The sequence below is a fragment of the Colias croceus genome, chromosome Z (genome assembly GCF_905220415.1).
Source record: "Colias croceus chromosome Z, ilColCroc2.1".
Lineage (NCBI taxonomy): Eukaryota > Metazoa > Arthropoda > Insecta > Lepidoptera > Pieridae > Colias > Colias croceus.
Window position 1 is genome coordinate 14,984,016 of NC_059568.1, and position 21,136 is coordinate 15,005,151.

Here is a 21,136-nt window from a genome sequence, read left to right on the forward strand (position 1 = left end):
TAGACGGAGGTATCGATTTCAAAAAGACAACTTATTGAGCTAAGATTATAATATGACTATATCTAAACATCGATCACAAGATTTTTTTGTGCGTGCAATTGAATTTCAACCTTAGTGGCGCGGACTTTAGTTCCATTTTTTAATAGCTTTTGACTTCTGAGGGTCACTTCTGGATTTCTCTACTTTATCAAGCACGGCTGAACCGATTTTGATTAAAGGAAGTGTTTTAATCGCGAAACACATCCAGATCTGATGTTCCTGTAACTCCTCTCACGCTGAAACGGCTGGAATGATCTTGATAAATTAGAACGCTTTTTGATTTCAGTGTACAAAAGTGTACTGATATACGGTAAACCGATATCCTGAAATCATTGAAATTTCAACCGTTTCCCACTGTGATTAAAATCCAAAATGCACTATTTTTTTTCCTAACCTAACACCTATTAACCTAGCTTTGGTAGAGAAACGGACTTCTCTTAGCCATGGGACACACATGTGTTTGTCCGATATTAGATTATTTCTCTCTATAACCCATGACCTGTAAGATGTTCACTCGATGGCGAATCAACTTAATAACATTAAATAAATAAGTTAAATATCAACTTAAACATAATTATAACTTAAACCTACGTAAACAATAGCAAAATAGTTAAATTATATACAAAGTAACTTATAAGTACTATCACAAAATGTTAAGTAAATAAAGTTTCATGAAGGTTAAAGATCTTAATTCCATCTGAAAGGATGCTATTTTTCCTTATTTTTCTATAGATTGTGCTAGTATGTTATTACAAATTTCTATAGAAACTCAAAATTGATGGACCTTCATGAAACAAATAAAAAAATAAACAATATTTCCGTGTCGTGGTTGCCGCTTCGCAGGAGTCGTTTTTATCGAAATTCTAGTAACAATATTGATTCTTTGTAAAGAGCTACATTTTTTAATAATTAAAAAAATACGTTTTCAAATAAATTTTAATACGAATTCAAACCAGCTGAAAGATAATGCACGAAATTTTTTCAAATATAATAAATGAGAAAGAAATAAAAAAAATGTAGCACAACTGAAATCTAACAATTTTCGTCAAAAACAAAGAGACAGAATCATGTCTGGCGTTTTTAATAATTTCTTAACAGTTGAACGAGGAAATAGTACCAATTTAACCATTCCTTTACCAACAGCATAACGGATTTCCGCTATTTGCGATACGTCACTCCGACTACTTTCTCGTTCAATGTTAAAATAGGACACTTTAAGGTAATTTTCAAAACCCCAAGCTAAAAATCAACATCCCAAAATTTTGAAAATTTTTGCCAAAAACACAAAAATTACCATCTTAAAATTTGCCAAAGTCTGCTGCCAAAACCGGCATCCAGAACTAAAAACCAACACCCCAAAATTTTGATAAATTTTGACAAAAAAAAAATTACACCCTTAAAATTTTCCAAAGTCTTCTGCCAAAAATCGTAACCAAAAAAAACCCCAATAGAAACCCCAAAAGTCTCCATACTTAAAAATGCCAGACCATTGTTACTAGCTTCTCAGAGATCTAACGTCCGTTCAGAATCTTGTTATTGTTGTATTTGGTGAAGGATCCAAAGGGATGTATCGGGATCCGGGAACTGCGCTCGTGGGCCTGGCGTCATTCCTCCACCATTCGGTCGAACGACTTCAGGTCGATCTGGAATGTTAGGAACTTCGATGTAAAATATGCTACATATATAAAAGGGAACCATTTATAATATAATAAGTTGTTTGGGTAGACTTTTTTTAACATAAGGTTGGGAAAAAAAAAACTTCAATATATGTAAAAATGAATCTATATTTTCCTTGGTCATGGCATCACGCGTATACAAATGGGCCGATTTGGATATAAAAAACGACTATCTAAACTTCATCATAGCACGATTGTGGGCACAACTAGTACATTAATATGTAATTAATATGATAGAATATAGTTTTATGTACAGGTATATTGGTATAGTGGAATATGTGACTAATCGTTGGTCATTGGAAAAAAATAAATTTTTTATGGGATTTATAAATTTAATTTTCTGTATTTAATCCTACAAACTAACTTTCTTCTTTTCTATTTGTTTTTACTGTTATAATATAGGAATGGCTTACTATTTTGGTTCTTAATATTTTTTAAAATTTAATTTAAATGTTTAAATGCATGCTGAAACAACTTTTATGACGATAATGTAAATTAGATTAATCAAATATTTTATTCATGCTCCTAATATAAAATTCATGCAAAAAACTAAAAATATGTAAGGAAGTGTTTTTATAATATTATAATTATAATTGTGTAACAAATAATTACAAGCACGTCCATTTTATCTTAAGGCAGCAGTGTCTCTATCGTGCAAAGAAGATTCAAATCGTATACTTTAACAAAAAAAGCTTAAAAATTAAAAAAAAAAAAATTGGTTGCCTGTAAAGTCGGTATACGGGCGAAAGTTTTACGTGACAACGACTTTTTATGTCTGTCTCTCTCGCTCTTAGGCGGGCTAACCATGCCCGAGTGGAAGGGACGCGTGCCTCTCACTCGCTCTCATTGTGAGCGCATAACGTGAGCGGAGCGTAACGCAGTTTCTTGAAGTGTCACCCGGCAAACCAATTTATAAGACGTTGTCACGTCAATAATGTATGTGTGTGGTGCAGTAAAATAATATGTCAATGTGTTTATAGAAAGTATCAATCTTTTCGCATTGCTATACATTTGCATAGCTATAATAGTAATTTGCCAAGCATTAAACACACAGTAAAAATAGTGATGGTAAAAAGAGATCACCAAACGTTCCTGGAAGGAGGTATCACTTCACATTCTAAAGTGGATAAGTAACTAAAAGAAAAACCAAATTATATCAATTTCTTATTAAACATCAAAAGATCACGGTTGAAAAACCACGGACCCAGTAAAAATAAAAAAATAGTCGAATTAAGAACCTCCTTTTTAGGAACGTCCGTCGGTATCAAAGATGGTAAGCACAAAATAATAATTTATGGTCAGGAGGAAGTAAGCAAGGACAAGGATAAGTCGATTTACATCCCTTAAATTAGCTGCTTTCTCCGACAAATATGCGCTGATGTGATAAATGTAATCATGCCCTAATAATAATTACCTCGCTGAGAATGACCCAATGAGAGCTTGATTTATCGACGCGGAGACGAATAGCTTCAATCGGTCCAATATCCCGCTTTAAAAGACCATCAGCAAGACCAAACTCATCGAACTGGTCTATTGTGATGAAATTCCTGCCATTCTCAGGCAATATTTCCACGACCGTATCCTTGAATTTGTCGTTCATGTGATGGACATTGCCACTTCGGAATGTATATCTAAAAGGTTTAGAAATTTTTAGTTGTCTGTTCGTTGGTCTGATTGAGGTTTTTTGGCCAATTATGTTTTGTTCGAATATACTAATGACCTATAAGATTTAATTCTTTCTAACTGATTTTAAACAATTACTTTTCTTGGGAGTACTATAAGAGACAAATGTTAGAGACATCATCTAAAACTATAAAATTTTTGTACATATGCTAAGAATTCTTTGATCTCTTTTACACTACATTTTCTAAGAGTCTATGATATTTTTTCTACTGTAACTTTTCCAAGCATAATCAGATAAGAGAGATCTTTAATTTTTTGCTCTAAATTTAAGTCTACCATTAATTCTTCTACTCCTACTTTTATACGTAACAAGATTATTAACCTGCCAAGATCGAAGGGTCTATCGAACCAGAATTCGGCTACGTTTCCCTTTTTCGGCGTAATGCCCCAGAAGTAAGTTTCGCCGTAGTAAGCCCTCTCCAAGGAATGATCCGCGTGAGCTTCGATGTCGGTATAGATCCGCTCGAGGGGAGGATTGTTATGCGCATAGTGATTGGGCTGATTACCGTATTTGCCATCCTAGAAGTAATCTTTGTATATGATACCCGTTTTTGTAATTTCAGGGATATGGATAAGTGAACTACATTGACTATTTAGTTTAGTGGAGCTGGATGAGTGGACTACTTGGACTATTTATTTTGGTAGCGCCTCAAATGATGTTAAGACTGTTTCAGACGGCTAAAAGAAATAGTGACCTAAATGTGAGGGGGTTTGTAAAATCTGACTTGATGTTTTTTTCCGAAGACTATTCAAAATGCTGTGTGATGCTAAATTTATATGAAACTGGTTGTAGTATTATAATGTATTTCAACTATTTTTCTTATTTAAATGGTTTTTGGTTATGGCGCAAAAATAAAATATGACAGGAAGAGGGCCTTAAAACGATTATCAAAACGAAATGACCATCGAATGTTACGAACGAGAAGATATCGTGTTACATGCAGATTATAATAGTTTAAACATCAAATTTTTTATCATTAAAGAAATGAATTCCATGTATTCCATCCTTCTCTTTTTCACGGAAGAAGTACAATATACATATATATATATTCCTTTCCTTAATGATTCTTCAAATTGTTTTAAAAGCACATTTAATAATTTGAATGACACTGAAAAACACATAAACATGCATTATTGTTTTTAAAATGAAAACACAGAATCGAAATGAAACTTAAATCTTTTGGACTTATTTAACAAAGAGTTTAAAAATATCTTTATTTAAAATGAAAGACTTTATTTATCTCAATATTTAGCTTATTGACTTTGTAACTGCGCGGTACAAAATAAGGGTACCTTCACCTTCTGGATCTTTCCCTTGAGCGACGAGTACATGCCAATGTGTTCGAAGAGGTTGCTCTTGTACTTAGGGCGGATCTGCATCTTGCTCTTGCCACAAGCAGCCTGGAATTCGGTTTTTAATGTCAATTTAGTTGCATTTTATTTTGCTAGAATCTGGATTTTAAAATAGCGACAAAAAGTACAGGTTGATTCTATCTGAACACTATTAATATTAAAATAAAACTGAGTGCTTTATATAACTGGCCCTTTAGTGAAGAAAGTTTTAGTGAGATTATACCAAATTTAATATTTTCTCAAGAAGATTATCATGACGTCTTGTGATAGAATTAATTCTTTAGTACTTCTAGAAGACGTCACGCTATCCCCCTTTTTGTCAAAACCTTGCTTTGCTTACCGAGGTCTTATCAATGGTGCAGACGCGGTCAGCCAGGTAGCTCTCAAGCAGCCAATCGATGGGCATGTTGTAGTAGAACAGCTGGACGTAGGTGATGAAGTGGATCAGGTCCGAGGACTTGAACAGCTTGCCGATGCCGCCTACATTGCAGAACTCCACGAAAAACCAGTTCGGATTGGCCAGAGAGATGGACGCCGTGTAGTGCTTTATCTCCTGGAAATTGTGTTGTGAACTGGTTGATGTATGGTTTGTATAATGTAGGGTGTATCATTGCTGGGGGTATAAGGCCTGGGGTATAAGGCCTGGGGGTATAAGACCTGGGGGTATAAGGCCTAGCTGTTATCCCCTGTCGCCGAAGGTGAACGGTGGCCTCCGTTGGGTTTTAGTGGGTAAGGCTTCCTGTGAATCCCACAGGCCACATACCCCCTCATACAGCAAAACTGTAGAGAGGGATGCGTAAAAGTATATCCCAACGTTAAAAAAGGGTGTATCATTGTTAAGGGGTAGGAAAGTGCTATATTTTGGGTTTTCTTCTGGAATATATAGGATTGAACACCTTCTGTAGTTTTGAAATATTACTCTTGTTTCGAGCCCTTAGTACCTACTTCAAGACATCAAGTTAAATAAAGCATAGTTATCAATAATTCGAATATCCGTACATTTCATGAAATCAATTATGTAGTCTCGCTTCTAAAACCATTTACCGTGCTAACCACCCACGTTAACGAATTACCGCAAGTCCAATTTAATTTATTCCAATTATATAAACGCCACTTCAGTTCAAAGGTCACTTCACACTTTCACGTAGATTAGCGTAAAGTGGAGGCATAATAAAATAACGCAAACACGTTAGCTAAATGAGTGACGTAAGCAGCATACGTTTATAACCCTTCCCATTTTCTAACGCGTAACCATAAATGACCTTTATTCCTTAGAAAAAAGGATACAATTGCAAAGGATTATGCATGACTTGTTACTTCTTGGTATCGGTAAGAACTGTCTTGAGAGTCCTTACAAAATATTTGATTCCGTTATTAAATCTTATATCTGTTTCCTATATCTTGTCTCTTATACAGCTATTAGTAAAGCCATATTTACTGGTAAAGGTCCGTCGGATATAAAACTATTTTCATTTTATTTATTTTTAATGAAATGTTGATACTCAGAATTTTTACAATTTCGCGAATTGAAAATATGCGTGAGTAAAGCAAAGAAAAAAAAACCATCAGCGGTGGTTGATTGCAATATTTTTTTGTTTGTGTTTAATTATTTTGGGATATTCATAGCAATTAACAGTTCCATCGATTGATAATGCATTTCTCGTTTCGTTTTTATTTGCGTATCTCTTCCTATGTGATACATTTTGGAAATATTGATAATTTTACGAATGTCTGAATTGAAATGGTGCCGTATTATGACCTCTTATTCCCAGTCAGTTAACGCCGCGAATTAACTGACTGGTAAATACATATTATAATACCATAATTATCTATGGCTGGTTATTGCGATCATAATATGAATTTGCCAGTCAATCGCAGTTCAATTCAAGGCGTAATCTGTCTGGAAATAAGAGGTCATAATACGGCCCCTGGTCGGGTTTGTAAAATGACTGTATGTAGTTATAGTTATCCCTCAGTTAATGTTCCAGACAGTTTGTGGATATGCGGTGATATACAAACTGACATTTTTGTTAGAATCACGTTCTTGTAAAGTTAGTAAATAATCACGAGTGCATTGTTCAATGTTATTGTATTTAGATTTTCCTATATTGTTATTTCCGTTATTAGGTTTGTTATCAAATTAATGTGATTTTATTTTAGAAGCCGTCTAATGCTCTTTCATTTGCTTTACCCTTTAATATTGCAATGACATGATTTTAAAAGATCAACTATGGAGTTTTTTGACGGTTCTTCTCCATAGATACTGCTTTCCGAATCGGTGGTAAATGTTAAAATTATGTTATGACGATTCTAAAGTGCTTCTAGAAGAAGTCTAACAGCTTTCTATAAAAAGCCAAGATTGTTAAATCTGCACATTATTAATTATTAAGAGCTGATTTTCAAATCTCGGTTAAATCTTATCCGTCCAATAAAGTATTATTATACACAATAATATATAGATGTCACCAAAAAACTGTCAAAAGGAAGGCAAGTAACACAATTTTAAAATGATCGTTTAGTACGATATTCGATGAATAAGTTTTAACCAAGGATTGAAAAATCGGCCCTAAGAGTTTTAAACCTAACCTACCTCAACATTTAGAAATTCTTCATATTTGGAAAATGAATACATTTCAACTCATATACACTGTAATCACTTTGATGGTACATATTACCAAAACTATAGTTAACAGCGCTGAAAGCTGCGTAAATATTAAATGTGTGGCGTTTAATATGAAATTCGTAATGGGTTTTAAAAAGCTTTTCATCATAATATCAATTTGTTCAGCTGATATTACTGGTCCATGTCATATGAGGCTATTCGATGCTGGCTATCAGTAATCAAATTAAGCCCACCGCTGATGGTCCGTTATATAGGTATTTCGATATTGATTTATTTGGAAAATGTTTATATATTTTTTGATAATTATAAAGCTGAAGAGTTTGTTTGTTTGAACGCGCTGATATCGGGAACTACTGGTCCGATTTGAAAAATTCTTTCGGTGTTAGATAGCCCATTTATCGAGGAAGGTTATATCATCACGCTACGACCCACAGGAATGGAGCCACGGGGGTGAAACCGCGCGGAGCAGCTAGTTTTTAATAAAGTTAAATGAACCCTTCTCCTTTCGTATTTAATTTTTCTCTGTAGGTACGTCTGGTTTTCTGGAAAAAATCGCTACATAGCGATAAGACTGCCGATTGTTTAAATGATGAATATTCTTTAGTTAAGTTTTATTCTAAAATTGTAAGAGTAATCCATACTAATTACTAATATTAATATTATAAATGCGAAAGTAACTCTGTCTGTCTGTCTGTTACTCAATCACGCCTAAACTACTGAACCAATTTTCATGAAATTTGTCATGGAGATATTTTGATACCCGAGAAAGAACATAGGCTACTTATATTCCGGGAAAATGACGCAATCCCGGAAATCCCACGGGAACGGGAACTATGCGTTTCTTTGACTGCACGGGCGAAGCCGCGGGCGAAAACCTAGTAAAGTATAAATAAGTAATAAATTTTCTCGTAATACTAGTTCATTGAGTGGGTTATGCGTGGGTTTTAATGAAATTCAGAATATTCGGCGCCAAAATCCGGCCGAATGGCATCCATTACAAAAATCCTAATGGGTTCGTGTTACTCTCGCGCTTTTTACGTACTTTCCGTCCGATATCGAATATTCTATTAATGCCCGGCGCGAAATTTAATTAAAACCTCCATAATGGATTTAATTTTGCATTTTATTTCCTTTTCGATCTATCAGAACGGGGTAGTAAGATTAAAATGGATTTTATTTTTGGAAAGAGGATTTTTTCAAATATGACAAAAGATGCATATACATATACTGTAAAGGGAAAAGTTTTTCAGGCAGGATAAAAAACTGTCAAGCGAGAATTTTAAATGCATTTTTCTTTGACATGTTAATTGTGTAATTATGTATATTCAATGTACGTTACTATTACTTAACATTTAAAAGATAACATTCATCTATGATTGTTATAAAATTATTTAAGGAAACACGTCTCTAAGCCTTTTACATGCATGATATACAATATACAGTATAAAACGACATTTAATTCAATGAAATATGAATTATATAATATACAAAACGAGAATAAACTGAAATGTCAGGTACACTTTATCACGTAACTTACATACTGAGTTCAATATGAAACATTTCGGTGGGAACGAATAGGTTTGGATTATCCATATTTTATTGAACTGGACATATATGAAAGATTTGCTTTTAGTGAATGTGTGGAACTATTGACCGGTAAGTCACAAAAATGCTCTGTCTAAACAAACGGAAAGACAGGTTTTGAAAATCTACGAAGTTCAGGACCTTGCCTGCTTTAGATGAGATTGTAATGTAAAATAGAGATGAGAGTATAATCCGTAAATTAATAATTATAAGATTAAAGATAACTGGCATCTAAAAATAAAATGATACCTTAATTAAAAATAAAAAAAAAATCTTACCTGCAAATACTTCTTCTTAGCCATCACGTCGTCCTCAATCATCAGATAGTATGTGCCCTTGGTCTGCCCGTAAGCCATCAGATACAAGGCGTCCAGATTCTGCTTGGTGCGCCACTTGACACGCTTAGCGGAGTCCCCCAGGGTCAGAGGCACAGAGTCGAAGTTTGGGTAGTACGTCGGGGAAGGTGATAGCACCTCGATCATACCGCTCTTAACGTGACGGGAGTACCTGTATACGTTATGTTTCTTGTGAATAACAAGAAAAGAGCAGTTCGTAGATGGTAATGGCCAGCTAAGACCGTTCACGTTAGAAACTAAGAACGATACTATATCTATTTTGTCTAAAGATTGGCAGGTAAGGGAGGATGGTAACTATAGCAAGGCGTCCAGGTTCTGCTTAGTGCGCTTCTTGACACGCTTGGCCGAGTCTTCCAGGGTGAGAGGCACATAGTTGAATTTTGGGTAGTACGTCGGGGAAGGTTCCACGTTCGTACCGCTCCTAACGTGATGGGAGTACCTGGGTAATCAATGGAATAATGTGAACACTAAGGAAAGAGTAGGGTCAGTTGGTAGGTGGTAAAACAAGCTATGAGCATCCAAATCCTTGGGCAATTGGGAGATGGTAAAGGCAAGCTATGAGCAACCAAATCATTGGGCAGTTGGTAAATGGCAATGGCCAAATAAGAGTATTCGCATTTATAGTAACTAAGAACGTTCATTTAACTATTTTGTCAAAAGGTTAGGTGTGGACGGTAAAATATACATCATCATCATCATCATCATCATCAGCCCATATACGTTCCCACTGCTGGGACACGGGCCTCCTATGAGGGTACAGGCCATAATCCACCACGCTGGCCAAGTGCGGGTTGGCGGATGACACATGTCGTCGAACTTTTAAATTCTTCGACATGTCGGTTTCCTCACGATGAAAATATACATATTTTTTCAAAAGCTTTCCAAAATAAGTGGGCAATTTTAAGGATGAAACAACTCAGCTTGAGTAAAAAATTTAGAGCAATATCATACATTTCTCAGAGAAGATTTAAATTTAAACATTTACGTAGAACTGCTACAAGGAAAATAAGAAAAATATGATGCGTGTCCACAAACCAAGTTGTAGTTAATGAACATCTCGACGCGTTTTATTTCCAAAACTTGACAGAAAGACATTTTTAATTTCTACAGACTTGTGGAGAAACATTCTACTTATATGAAACATTCTACTTATATGAAATTTATTTTGTTTAATGCCTAATAATTTTAAATTCTAAGAATATAATATCTCATTTGATACAGAAAGCAATCTATCCTTTTGACCAAAATTTATCCCGGCCTTATTCAGTTTTCCGACGAAACATCGCATAATTCCCGGGCACATTTTGTTATAATCAGGACACATGCACAACAAAAATAAGTTAAAAATATCGCGCTATCTAACGAAGGCACTTGGAGCACTACATAAAAATCACGTGAATAGAAACACAAATTATGTTTAAACGCTGCAAAATTTAAATTACGTTGAAATATTTTTCATATTTCTGGTGTTAAAGGAGATAAAATTAGAATGTCTTTGTACGAGCATAACTGCATAATTGGATTATCAGTATTAAAGCCATTTATATTTAGTTTAACGATAATAAGCTTATTATGTTAGTAAATTGCTTAATTGGAGGGCTGAGCTCTGGAATTGGACATTAATAGGGACATATACAGATAATTTATCGTATAATATTGGCTTGTAATGTAACTCATTAGTTTTCAATCATACCATGTAAATACACATATAATTGGTATTAACATAGCCGATTACGTTAGCTATACTATAATAAAGGTAGTTAACATTTAAAATATAAATAACAAGTGATAACTGCGTTAAAAACAACCGACTTCAAACTTGCACTTGCAAAATTTACAAATACCTACAGACAAAAATGCTCATAAAATAAAAACTACTGGGCCTATCCGAATAAAATTTTTATGGGACCAATTCGACACCATTCCGCATCGAACAAAAAAAGAATCACGTAAATCGGTTCAGAAACCTCGGAGTAATCGGTGTACATACATAAAAAAAAAAAAAAATATACCGGCCGAATTGATAACCTCCTCCGTTTTTTTGAAGTCGGTTAAAAACGTAATATAAAATGTAAAAATTGTTTGTTTGTTACGTCACTGATCTTCTAAAGGCGTTGTATAGAAAAACTCATAACGTTTTCTAACTATTTGACTGTAAAGTCGCGAGTGGAATCCACAATTTCAATAATTAACATCAGGCTTATCATTCGTCCTCATCCTCAATTAAGATTTAATGTTTTATAAGTAACCGAATTAATTCACCGAATATTAAATTATCAAAACGTGACTTGTCTACACATTTGACTAGCAAATACTATGGATTCGTTTGATAATATTGGTAATTGAAGTTAAGTAATGATTTTATCTAAATTATACTAAATTAAAATTTTCTAATTACTAAAGTATAAGATCTATATTATAGTATTAACTAGCTCAAAAGTTAATTGATGACAAAAATTAGTGCAATGTGTATCTAGAAAGGATTACGTCTAAATAACGTTTTCTACTGTTTCCTCTACGTGAAGTTTCGTTCCGTTTTCGTATTCGTTCCTTTACGTGAGATCGGACTTTATTCAATACTAGCTCGTGGATAATGTAGCTTTCCAATGGTGAAAGAATTTTTAAAATCGGTCCAGTACTTTATGAGCCTATTATTAGTGTAGATTTTCATAGAAGAAATGTCAATACAAACGCTCATAGAGTATAGTCCATCTTATTAATATTAAAACTATCCACTTGTATGTCTATTGCTAGATTAAACAGAAAATGCAAAACAGATACACTTTGCAATTTAGATGCACTTTGGTACTCGTAGTCTTTGACAAGCTGGATTATCACAAATTACCATCTTAGATTTCAATTATCCAACTAATATAATAAACATTACATATTGAGTATCTGTTGGTATGGTTGATATTTGGAGAAGGATTATAGTCGGAATTAGCATAATATGTAGGATACTCGGTACTACCAAGCCACAGAAACTTCAGGTATTATCAGATATGGATTGGAATAATTCTGTGCTGAAATAACTCCCTTGGAAATGTGATGTTCTACTGCCGGAAAAGTTGCCTTCTAGCCACAAATAGCATACCACAAAACACTGTCACGAGAAAGGACAAACAAACACACAAATATTTACAACAAGAACTACTTACTTCGCCTCGATCTGCTTGGCGAGGTCGATGACGTACATCATGTCCGTTTCACCGATGTAGATGATGATAATCGTATCCTTTCGGTCTTCCTCCGTCAATCCCTCGACGAGGGTCTGCAAAATCCTCATTATTAGACCACGCTAAAATATTCTTAAGCTGTATATAATTAAGGTTCTTTTTTTAATGTATTTTGTACTGTTAAGTAGTCTGGAGATGTTGCAAAACCTAATTATTACTACGGTATAAATAGCCATATGATACATATAATTAAGGTTCTTTTTTTGCTTGTATCTGGTATTGTTAAGTAGTCGGGAGGTGCTACAAAACCTAATTAGTAGCACACGGTATAAAGCGTCTTAAGCTGAATATAATTAAGGTTCTTTTTTGCTTGCATTTTTGCACACCTACACTGTTAAATGATTTGGAAGAGATACCTAGCTGTAAGATTGTACACATTTTTCTTGTGCTTGTGTTTCATTGTCAATTGAAGCAATAAAGTATAAAATGAATAATTATTAAATACAGTCTAAGAAAGTATAATGTAGTGCTTGGCTTTGAAACGGATTATTTTAATACGATTATTAACCACGTCGTACTTCCCCAGAGAGTGGAGTTATAATCAAAGCATAATATTATGAGGTATTTTTCCAATAAAAATACTATTAATACATGTAGAATCTGATTCCCTGCTTACGTAACCTCGATATTTGTTATTATCGTCATAGATATGAAGTCCCGTGTCCCCTAGTGGGGTATTGGGCTTTATGCATATATCCGTTTCACTGATCGATTTTCTTTAGGGATAAGTAGGTGCTACTGTAGGTACTGACCTAAGGTACTGACAGACTAAGACATTTATATTTTCGTCTCTACCAGGAATCGAACTCAGGAAGCTTCCGTTTCCAGATTAACCACTGCACCAAGGAGGTAGATATATTGAACTAGCTTATATTTATATATATGACTATTTCCTTTGAATCACCCGATCAAAAGATGAAAGCTCAGAAATCCCGTTTGAAATTAACGTATTCAAACAGACGGGTTAGGAAGTTCTTGATACATTGCTATTTGATACTTTGGCATGTTAAGAACAAGGTATTTTGTATTTTCTTGTGTTCATTATAGATCTAGAAATTAGAAAATAAGGGTTTTTAAAAGCTACTGTCACCCCATGACCACGTTGTAAATTTTTCGATGAGTCGGGTTTAAATAATATAATGAATACTTAATCGCATTTAAAATCCGTTAAAAAGGCTTTTATTTCTGAGGTTGTTTATGTCTTGGTCTAGAAAATGTACTCACATGAAACAAAGTTTTAACTAATGAGTATATGATTATTTTCTAATCCGAAACCTCGTCATAAATAAACTAACCAACTACATGTCTTCTATATAAATTTATTCCACTCTCAAAAGGAGTATTTAAATATTCATAATCTAAATTAATTTTCCTACAGTTTGAAGAGTTTAAAAATTCCGCTTCTAACTACATTCCCATTCGATAGATCTGCAGGAACACAAAGAAATTCTATGCTACGGAAGTTAATGAGACATTTTCAATCATCCTCTCCGAGCTATTCAGAACTTCTATGCTCGAATATTATTTGATATCCTCATAATTACAGTTCCACGTAGAGAATTTCATAAATTGCACCTTGTTTTGAAGTTTCAATTTAATTTACCAAATATATTTATGTTTTTGGAAACACACCATTTCGTGTAATTTTAGAAGCTTGACTGTGTTCGAGTTTACATCATTTGTAAGGTCTAGTTTAAATTAAATTAATTTTGGAACAGACTAAGGTGTGATTATAAAAAAAATAATTAATATCATAAATTTCTTCAAAGTCCGAAATATTAAATGTGGCGAACTTCCCAAAGCCGAATATTTATATTTATTCATCTTATCTAAACTATTTTAGCTTCTTATTGGGAATTTCAATCTACTACAGAGCTGTCTTCTTCATTAACTTTTCAAAGGGCGGTTTAATTTTAATATAAAATACACATAAAAAATTAGCTCGCTTCAAAGAAAACTTAACGACTTATTTTTAGACAAAACCAAAGGTATCAAAGGAGATTACTGGTCGGAACCTAACCTTAGGGCACCTAAGAAAGGATTATACGTCTAAAGGAGGGAACGCAAAGCTAAAATAAGAAGATTATTAGTATAAAGTTTAGGTTTAAGATTACATGGTAAAGAAATAACCGACTAACTGACACCCGCTATACCCGCTACCCGTGTTAAATTGGATTTTTTTGTAGAAATTCTAATGCAATAAAGAAAATGCTTATTCTTTCAAAAGTCCCGTTAAAGTGTGTTTCAGTTTAAACAGAAATATAAGTACCTACATAAATTTAAAATTTGTTCTAAATAAGACAGTAATCCTACAGGCTACTTGACGTTTATAAGATAGCTATTGCAAAAACGAAAACCAAAACAGTAGTACAAACCTTCAGAGTGTCCATGATATAGGCCTCCATATCACGCCGCACAGTTGGTATGCCGATCACGAAGCGCGCCAACGGCCGATCTCCCGCCCGCATATGGAACGCGGGCTTCAAGCTGTTAGGGTCCTTCATCAGATGCGGCAGCAGCTGGTATACGAACGCCGTCTTCATGAGCGCCAACTCCTGCGTGTTGACACCCCTAGCCGCCAAGGAGTCTGCGGGCAAGAGAGCGAGTGAGTTCCCGAACCTTGTAGAAAGTTCGAGAATGTTCTAGAAGCGTTGTGTTAATGTGAGCGCGCGTTTGTCGCGTTCTTGAACGACCGATTGCGTTTTTAAGCTTTTTATATAGACAATGATATTATCATACAGTTTTGTTATAAGTATGTGATTTTTTAATAAACCGAAACCTTTTTATCACATTACAAACATATCAATTTTATTGTTAACATACATTTTTTACAAAAATCTTTATACAGTTTTAATTCGCTGTGCACGAAGTTTTTGATGAAACGTAGAGCGTGACTTTCGCTATTAAATCCAAAGTAGGCAATGCAGGAGTACCCACGGTATTAAATTAGTATGTATTCATATTGTAAGACCGAGAGCGATTCATACAACGAACATTATGTATCACTTTCGGTCTCACAACGCAAATACATTAGAAGTTGAAGATCTAAACTTAAGTACCACTCCGATAGAAAGTTCTTACTATTATAAGCTTCTATAGCGACTAGAAATAATGTTAGTTATTATTTTCAAATTTGCATAAAACAGGAATTGAGTAGTTCAAATTAAATTTATCATCAAGAGCTATTTGTTCCATGTTTTTATGTAAATTCGAAGATACGTAAATCTGTAATCACATACCGTTGTTTGTAAATGTTTACACAACCCCCATAATTGCTTATAAATAATGAATATAATAAAAATATACATTCGACACAACACATTCGCATCGTAGAAATCGCTGTGCTTTTTCAAGTTAATTAAAACATTTTAGTAATAAATAAATAGGTATATTTGCTGTATGTTTGTAAGCAGTCAAAGCGTTTATCTAATGTGCACAGTCCGTAAATGTGTTATGCGAAGCACTATTAGCATGTCTACTTATCTGTTAGTACGACCGTAACCTTAGCTGGTACTGTATGGAAGCTAGCTAGTACAGTTACCTAATGTAACCTAAAACTTGTATGGTATTACATGATTCGAATTTATTTCTACATGTTTAAGTTAGATTTCGTTAAACGTTAATGCATTGTCCAAACGCCGCTAAGAGTCTATAAAACCCAACAAAAAGAAAAAAAAAAGAAAAGTAATTCTATTAAAATCTAGCGTAGGTTATTGAAGCTGATGTGGTTACATGATACTTCTGGGCGGATATTGCCTTTACTCATACCGGTCAAGTTCTTTAGACGGGCAGACACTTCCGGGGCCAAAGTGGCACTTTTCGGGTCATTCAAAGCTGTTTGAGAATTATTGGACGTGACGGCCTTGTGCTGAAAACATAAAACATGTTAGAACGTCGTTGCGCCTCGTGTGTTTTAGAAAAACAGATAAAAAATTAAAATAATATAAATCATAAGACTACTTTTTACAACTGAAAGTATAAAATTATTAAAATAATCACAAAAAAGAAATATAAAAAAATAATAAAGTGTTTTCTTTTGAAACACAAGGCGAGTGAGCTTTATCGAAACTTTTTGAAATAATGTTATCAAAATATTATACTTGTATTTTCTATTACGAAACCAATTATAGTTATGGAAGATTGTAATTAAAATCGATGCCAGTTAAATATTGCCCGACCAAAATTGTAATTAATTTCTAAATTACTATTTAATAACTCATTGTTTGTTTACTGATATTCAAATAGATATCAAATTATTACAAACACGCAAATATCTAGTTCATACTAACGAAATAGCAAAACGGTAGTAGCCCCAAAACCTCAAAGACATCACAAAGCTCAAACGTCTCAGACCAAGTTCCATGAACTAAATTCTGTATTCACCTGGAGCGTCATAATATCCTCCTGTCGGGCCCTATACAAAGATTCCAAGAATTTAAGGTGCGCCTGCATTTCCGCTATTTGAGATTCCATCTGATATTCACGAGGAAGCCGGGCTGCAATCAAGTCATTCTTTAGTCTAGATGTAACTACAAGGGGATACCCTTCGTAGAACCGTAGTAGAAGATATATATAAGGGCTGTAAGGAAGTATTAAGGTACAAGTCCGAGACGGGCCGCAGACCGCAAACTGCAACAGCAAACTGCAAGCGACAACACTTGTTTCTATGAAAATCTATGAATCGCTGCGCGTCGCGTCTGCAGGCAGCAGTGTCGCCGCGCAGAATCAATTTCATAGATGTTCATAGAAACAAGTGGTGTCGCTTGCAGTTTGCTGTTGCAGTTTGCGGTCTGCGGCCCGTCTCGGACTTGTACCTTTAGTCAAAAGGAAGAAGATAGTGTTGTCACACCATAGGTTGGATATAGATATTTATTTTAAAATAATACATGGTATACAGGGTTCAATAAAATAGATTGTTACATAGAATTAACATTTTTAATCAATATAATACTAAGTTTTCTATATAAAATAGCTTATATAATATAATATTTTTCCGTAATAATAATAAGTTCAGTTACAATAAACAATAATTGTTTAAATACATATAGTTTTTATAAGAACTATGCCATTATTCACCTATTAAATAATTTTGAATTCACAGAAACACTTCAATTTATTTAATGTGATACGTCATGCAAGTTTTTATATGGTTATGCATTTTTAAATAGTGGGTTAAGTACTGGGTCACCTAGATAAAGAATATGAGGGAAGATGATATAATGAACCTCATAATAATTAGTTCTGAAAAACATTAGAAATGCTCTATAAAATGCAACGCAATGCCATCGTAGTTTAAATATCACAGAGTTTAAGATTCAAATTTATTTTTATATAAAATTTTATCTAACCCTCAATGTATAATATATATATATATATATATATATTATAAATATTGATAGATTATATTTTAATTATATAATTACACTCAAATATATCAGAGATATAACCCTGAAGGATCACAAACAGCACACTGCGCTTATTTCATTAGGCGTGCTAGAATAGTTGCAGTAGATATGGATGCTTTGAGCAGTTACATTTCAAAGCATTCTCTTGTGAAAGCATCAAGGTGCTGTTCAAAAACATGCCTCTGGCATGGAGGGTGCAATTGCATTAGCCGAATCGGAACTTTGCTCCTGACTCTACTAGCAAATTGATCTCTGGCGATTGACGTAAAAGCAATTAAAAAACGGTTTAAATCGAACCGTATTTCGGGCTATCGGATAGTTGAAATTAGTGAGCCGTTGCCGTGAAAATAGGGTAAAAGGGTAAAAAGTTTTGATGAATGAGGTGCTATGGTATGTATGATTAAATATAATGTGTTGAATTTGCAATACATGTTGTTTTGATGTTCTATGTTTTAATTAATCATGATATTTTGCTATGTACGACGAATCAATACTATAATATACCTATTATAAGGTGGTATATTAAGTAATAGTAACATAATATAGTATTTTGAAAGTGGTTCCAATATTATTGATCGATGACAAAATTTCACGAAGAACATAGCTTTGTTTAAAAAGTAAAAGGGATTTCATTTCAGTACTGTACAGGAGTATTATTTAAGATTCGTTATAACAAGTGAAAACGCAAAGCTACCCAAATATTTTCTGTTTCGTCCACATATAGTATGGTAGTGTTACTAATCAACAAAATAGAGAAAAACACACTGTCTGTTTGACAGATGTCATACTAATGAATGACACTTTGAAAACTGACATAGAAAAGTACTCAAAAACTCCGATTTTTGTAACAGTACATTCAGACCTTGATTCAGACAAGTTTGAAAACCTCATGGCATGTTTCTTTTTTGTTCCATTGTTAGCGAAATTATCAACTTTAAAGTTCTTGAATGAAATTATGCTCCTATAACTTTAAATGTCTCAAAGCCGCTTAAAGTTTAAGGTATTCTTTATAATTGTAATAAATTATTTCAGACTGTTAACATTAAATTAGTGAGGTTATTTAACGTTACTTAACAGATTCCCTCGTTAGTTAAATACTAATAAGAAGTAAATTAATTAACGTTCTTTGGGATAGAAGTTTTCTTCGTTATTATTGAAGTTACGAGTTTATTAAAGGAATTTGATAGCGCATATAAAATTAACCGACTGTTTAATTATGCTATTTTCAAAGACGTTTTTTGAATATACCAGATAGTTATTTAAATGTAAAGAAAATAATTATAATAGATCACAATATATTCACACATTAATTCTAACGATAAATTAGGTAATACGAAAAAGTACACGTATAATCAAACCCACAACAACACAGGATTTAAATGGATCCAAAGCTCGATTTTAAACGGTTTAATTTAAATTATTTCATATAAAAACCACGTTATACTTGGCGTTCAGCCATAGCCGCCTTTTCAGATAAGCAGTGGATAAGACACTGCAGTGTTGACAGTATCGGCCGCTAAAATTGATACCTTGTCTTTATTTTTTTGCATTATAGGCAATAATTTGAATTTTCGCACTTAATAAATTGTTATTAGGTAGAAAGTACATTTTTGATTTTATCTTTTGAAATTAGATTGCGACGTGTTTGTTTTAATATTAAGATAAAATAATTGGTAGATTATAATTTGTTTAGGTCGAAAGTGTGTACTTGTGGAATACTAGACTGGAAGTCATTATTTTATATTATGAGAAGTTTTAAACACGCACTATTTTTTTCACTTTCATCGGAAATATTATCGATTTTTAATCTATTTAACATTTTTAAAACCGTATAGGTACATAAAACTATACAAAACGTTTTACGTTGAATATAATAACTACCGACTACGTTGTGTAGTTAGATTTAAATATCACTTATTTGTTGTAGTTGAAACATAATCTTTATTAACATCATTAGTTCTATTACCCATAATTCAAACTTATTATGTTAGTATTATTTACTTACTTATTGTGCTATAGAAAATGGGAGACATTTAAGAAAATTATAGCTTGTTAAAGCTAACCAACTCTGACTTTAACAAAATAAAATATCAGGGCTGTGCCAATGGTATTTTAATCTAAACTTATATGATAAAGCTGAAGAGTTTGTTTGTTTGTATGTTTGTTTGTTTGAACGCGCTAATCTCGGGAACTACTGGTCCGATTTGAAAAATTCTTTCGCTGTTATATAGCCCATTTATCGAGGAAGGTTATAGGCTATGTGTCATCAAGCTACGACCAACAGGGGTGGAGCCACGGGGGTGAAACCGCGCGGAGCAGCTAGTAATATTATAAAATGTATGACAACAATGATATGATACAGTTTCGTACATTATTATTTTTACATAAATAACACACTTTCATACATATTACTCATTGGTGGTTGTGTTTTATTTAAATAATCATTGAAACATGAACGGAAAAGCAATGGCAAGTTATGAATATGCATATTATGTTTATAATTTAAAGCAACGAAATGAATAATGGCGCAAAATAATTATTGCAATATGAAAAAGCCATTCAATGCAATGTTGGTAAACCAGCGCAAAGAAAACCTTAACTACAAAATGAAAATTGATAAGCCTTATTTTTACTTCAAGCTTTTTAGTATCTTTTTAGAATATTTAATTTTACAGTGTTGACAGCCCTACGCAAGGGGCAACAGAGCCCAGAGGTTAGCAAATTCACGCAATTGAATCAATGCGATGCAATACCGTTTTGCTATGCATTTGATTGCAAACCGCCACAAAATCCATGTAACCATGCGATTAAAATAACACACAATGCACACAATTCAGTCTTTGTCAGATAGAACGCGAATTAAGGCTTCGACAAATAGAATGCGTTCTTTGCGTGCCTCAATACGCCAGTCAGACACCGCGATGTATTGTTATACACGCTATTGACTTCGACAGATATAATTCCTACTTAGCACGCGTTAAGTTTGGTTTATCAGTGACGCTTTACGAGTTTGCCGCCTCATAGTTGTCGAATTACCGTCAGCGCAAACCATCCGCGTGGTTTTGGGAACAATGAAACGATCCAAAGAGACGCAAAGCTCGTGACCCGCGACGCGTACCAAGTGTGCCAGCGAAGGCGTCACTATAAAATCACCATAAAGAGCGCGTCGCTTTCTTTGGCG

At 33.8% G+C, this 21,136-nt stretch overlaps 1 protein-coding gene and 1 long non-coding RNA gene across 3 annotated transcripts in view; one reads left to right on the forward strand and one right to left on the reverse strand.

The window, feature by feature from the left end:
* Positions 1 to 722: 722 nt before the first annotated feature.
* LOC123705216 (alpha-1,3-mannosyl-glycoprotein 4-beta-N-acetylglucosaminyltransferase A-like) overlaps positions 723 to 21,136 on the reverse strand; it is a 90,911-nt gene continuing 70,497 nt past the window's right edge. For both annotated transcript variants that reach the window (XM_045653912.1, XM_045653913.1), the window contains 10 exons: positions 16,934 to 17,046; positions 16,319 to 16,418; positions 14,926 to 15,137; positions 12,473 to 12,585; positions 9,237 to 9,465; positions 5,092 to 5,304; positions 4,692 to 4,799; positions 3,721 to 3,917; positions 3,130 to 3,346; positions 723 to 1,682 (listed from right to left, as the gene is read on the reverse strand). In XM_045653912.1, coding sequence (XP_045509868.1) covers positions 1,644 to 1,682; positions 3,130 to 3,346; positions 3,721 to 3,917; positions 4,692 to 4,799; positions 5,092 to 5,304; positions 9,237 to 9,465; positions 12,473 to 12,585; positions 14,926 to 15,137; positions 16,319 to 16,418; positions 16,934 to 17,046 — 1,541 coding nt within the window. In that variant the 3' untranslated portion in view covers positions 723 to 1,643. The remainder of the gene's footprint in view (positions 1,683 to 3,129; positions 3,347 to 3,720; positions 3,918 to 4,691; positions 4,800 to 5,091; positions 5,305 to 9,236; positions 9,466 to 12,472; positions 12,586 to 14,925; positions 15,138 to 16,318; positions 16,419 to 16,933; positions 17,047 to 21,136) is intronic.
* Positions 2,423 to 15,302, forward strand: LOC123705217. The gene is made up of 3 exons (XR_006753274.1): positions 2,423 to 2,651; positions 10,803 to 10,805; positions 15,292 to 15,302. It is a non-coding gene; the product is annotated as an uncharacterized LOC123705217 (long non-coding RNA).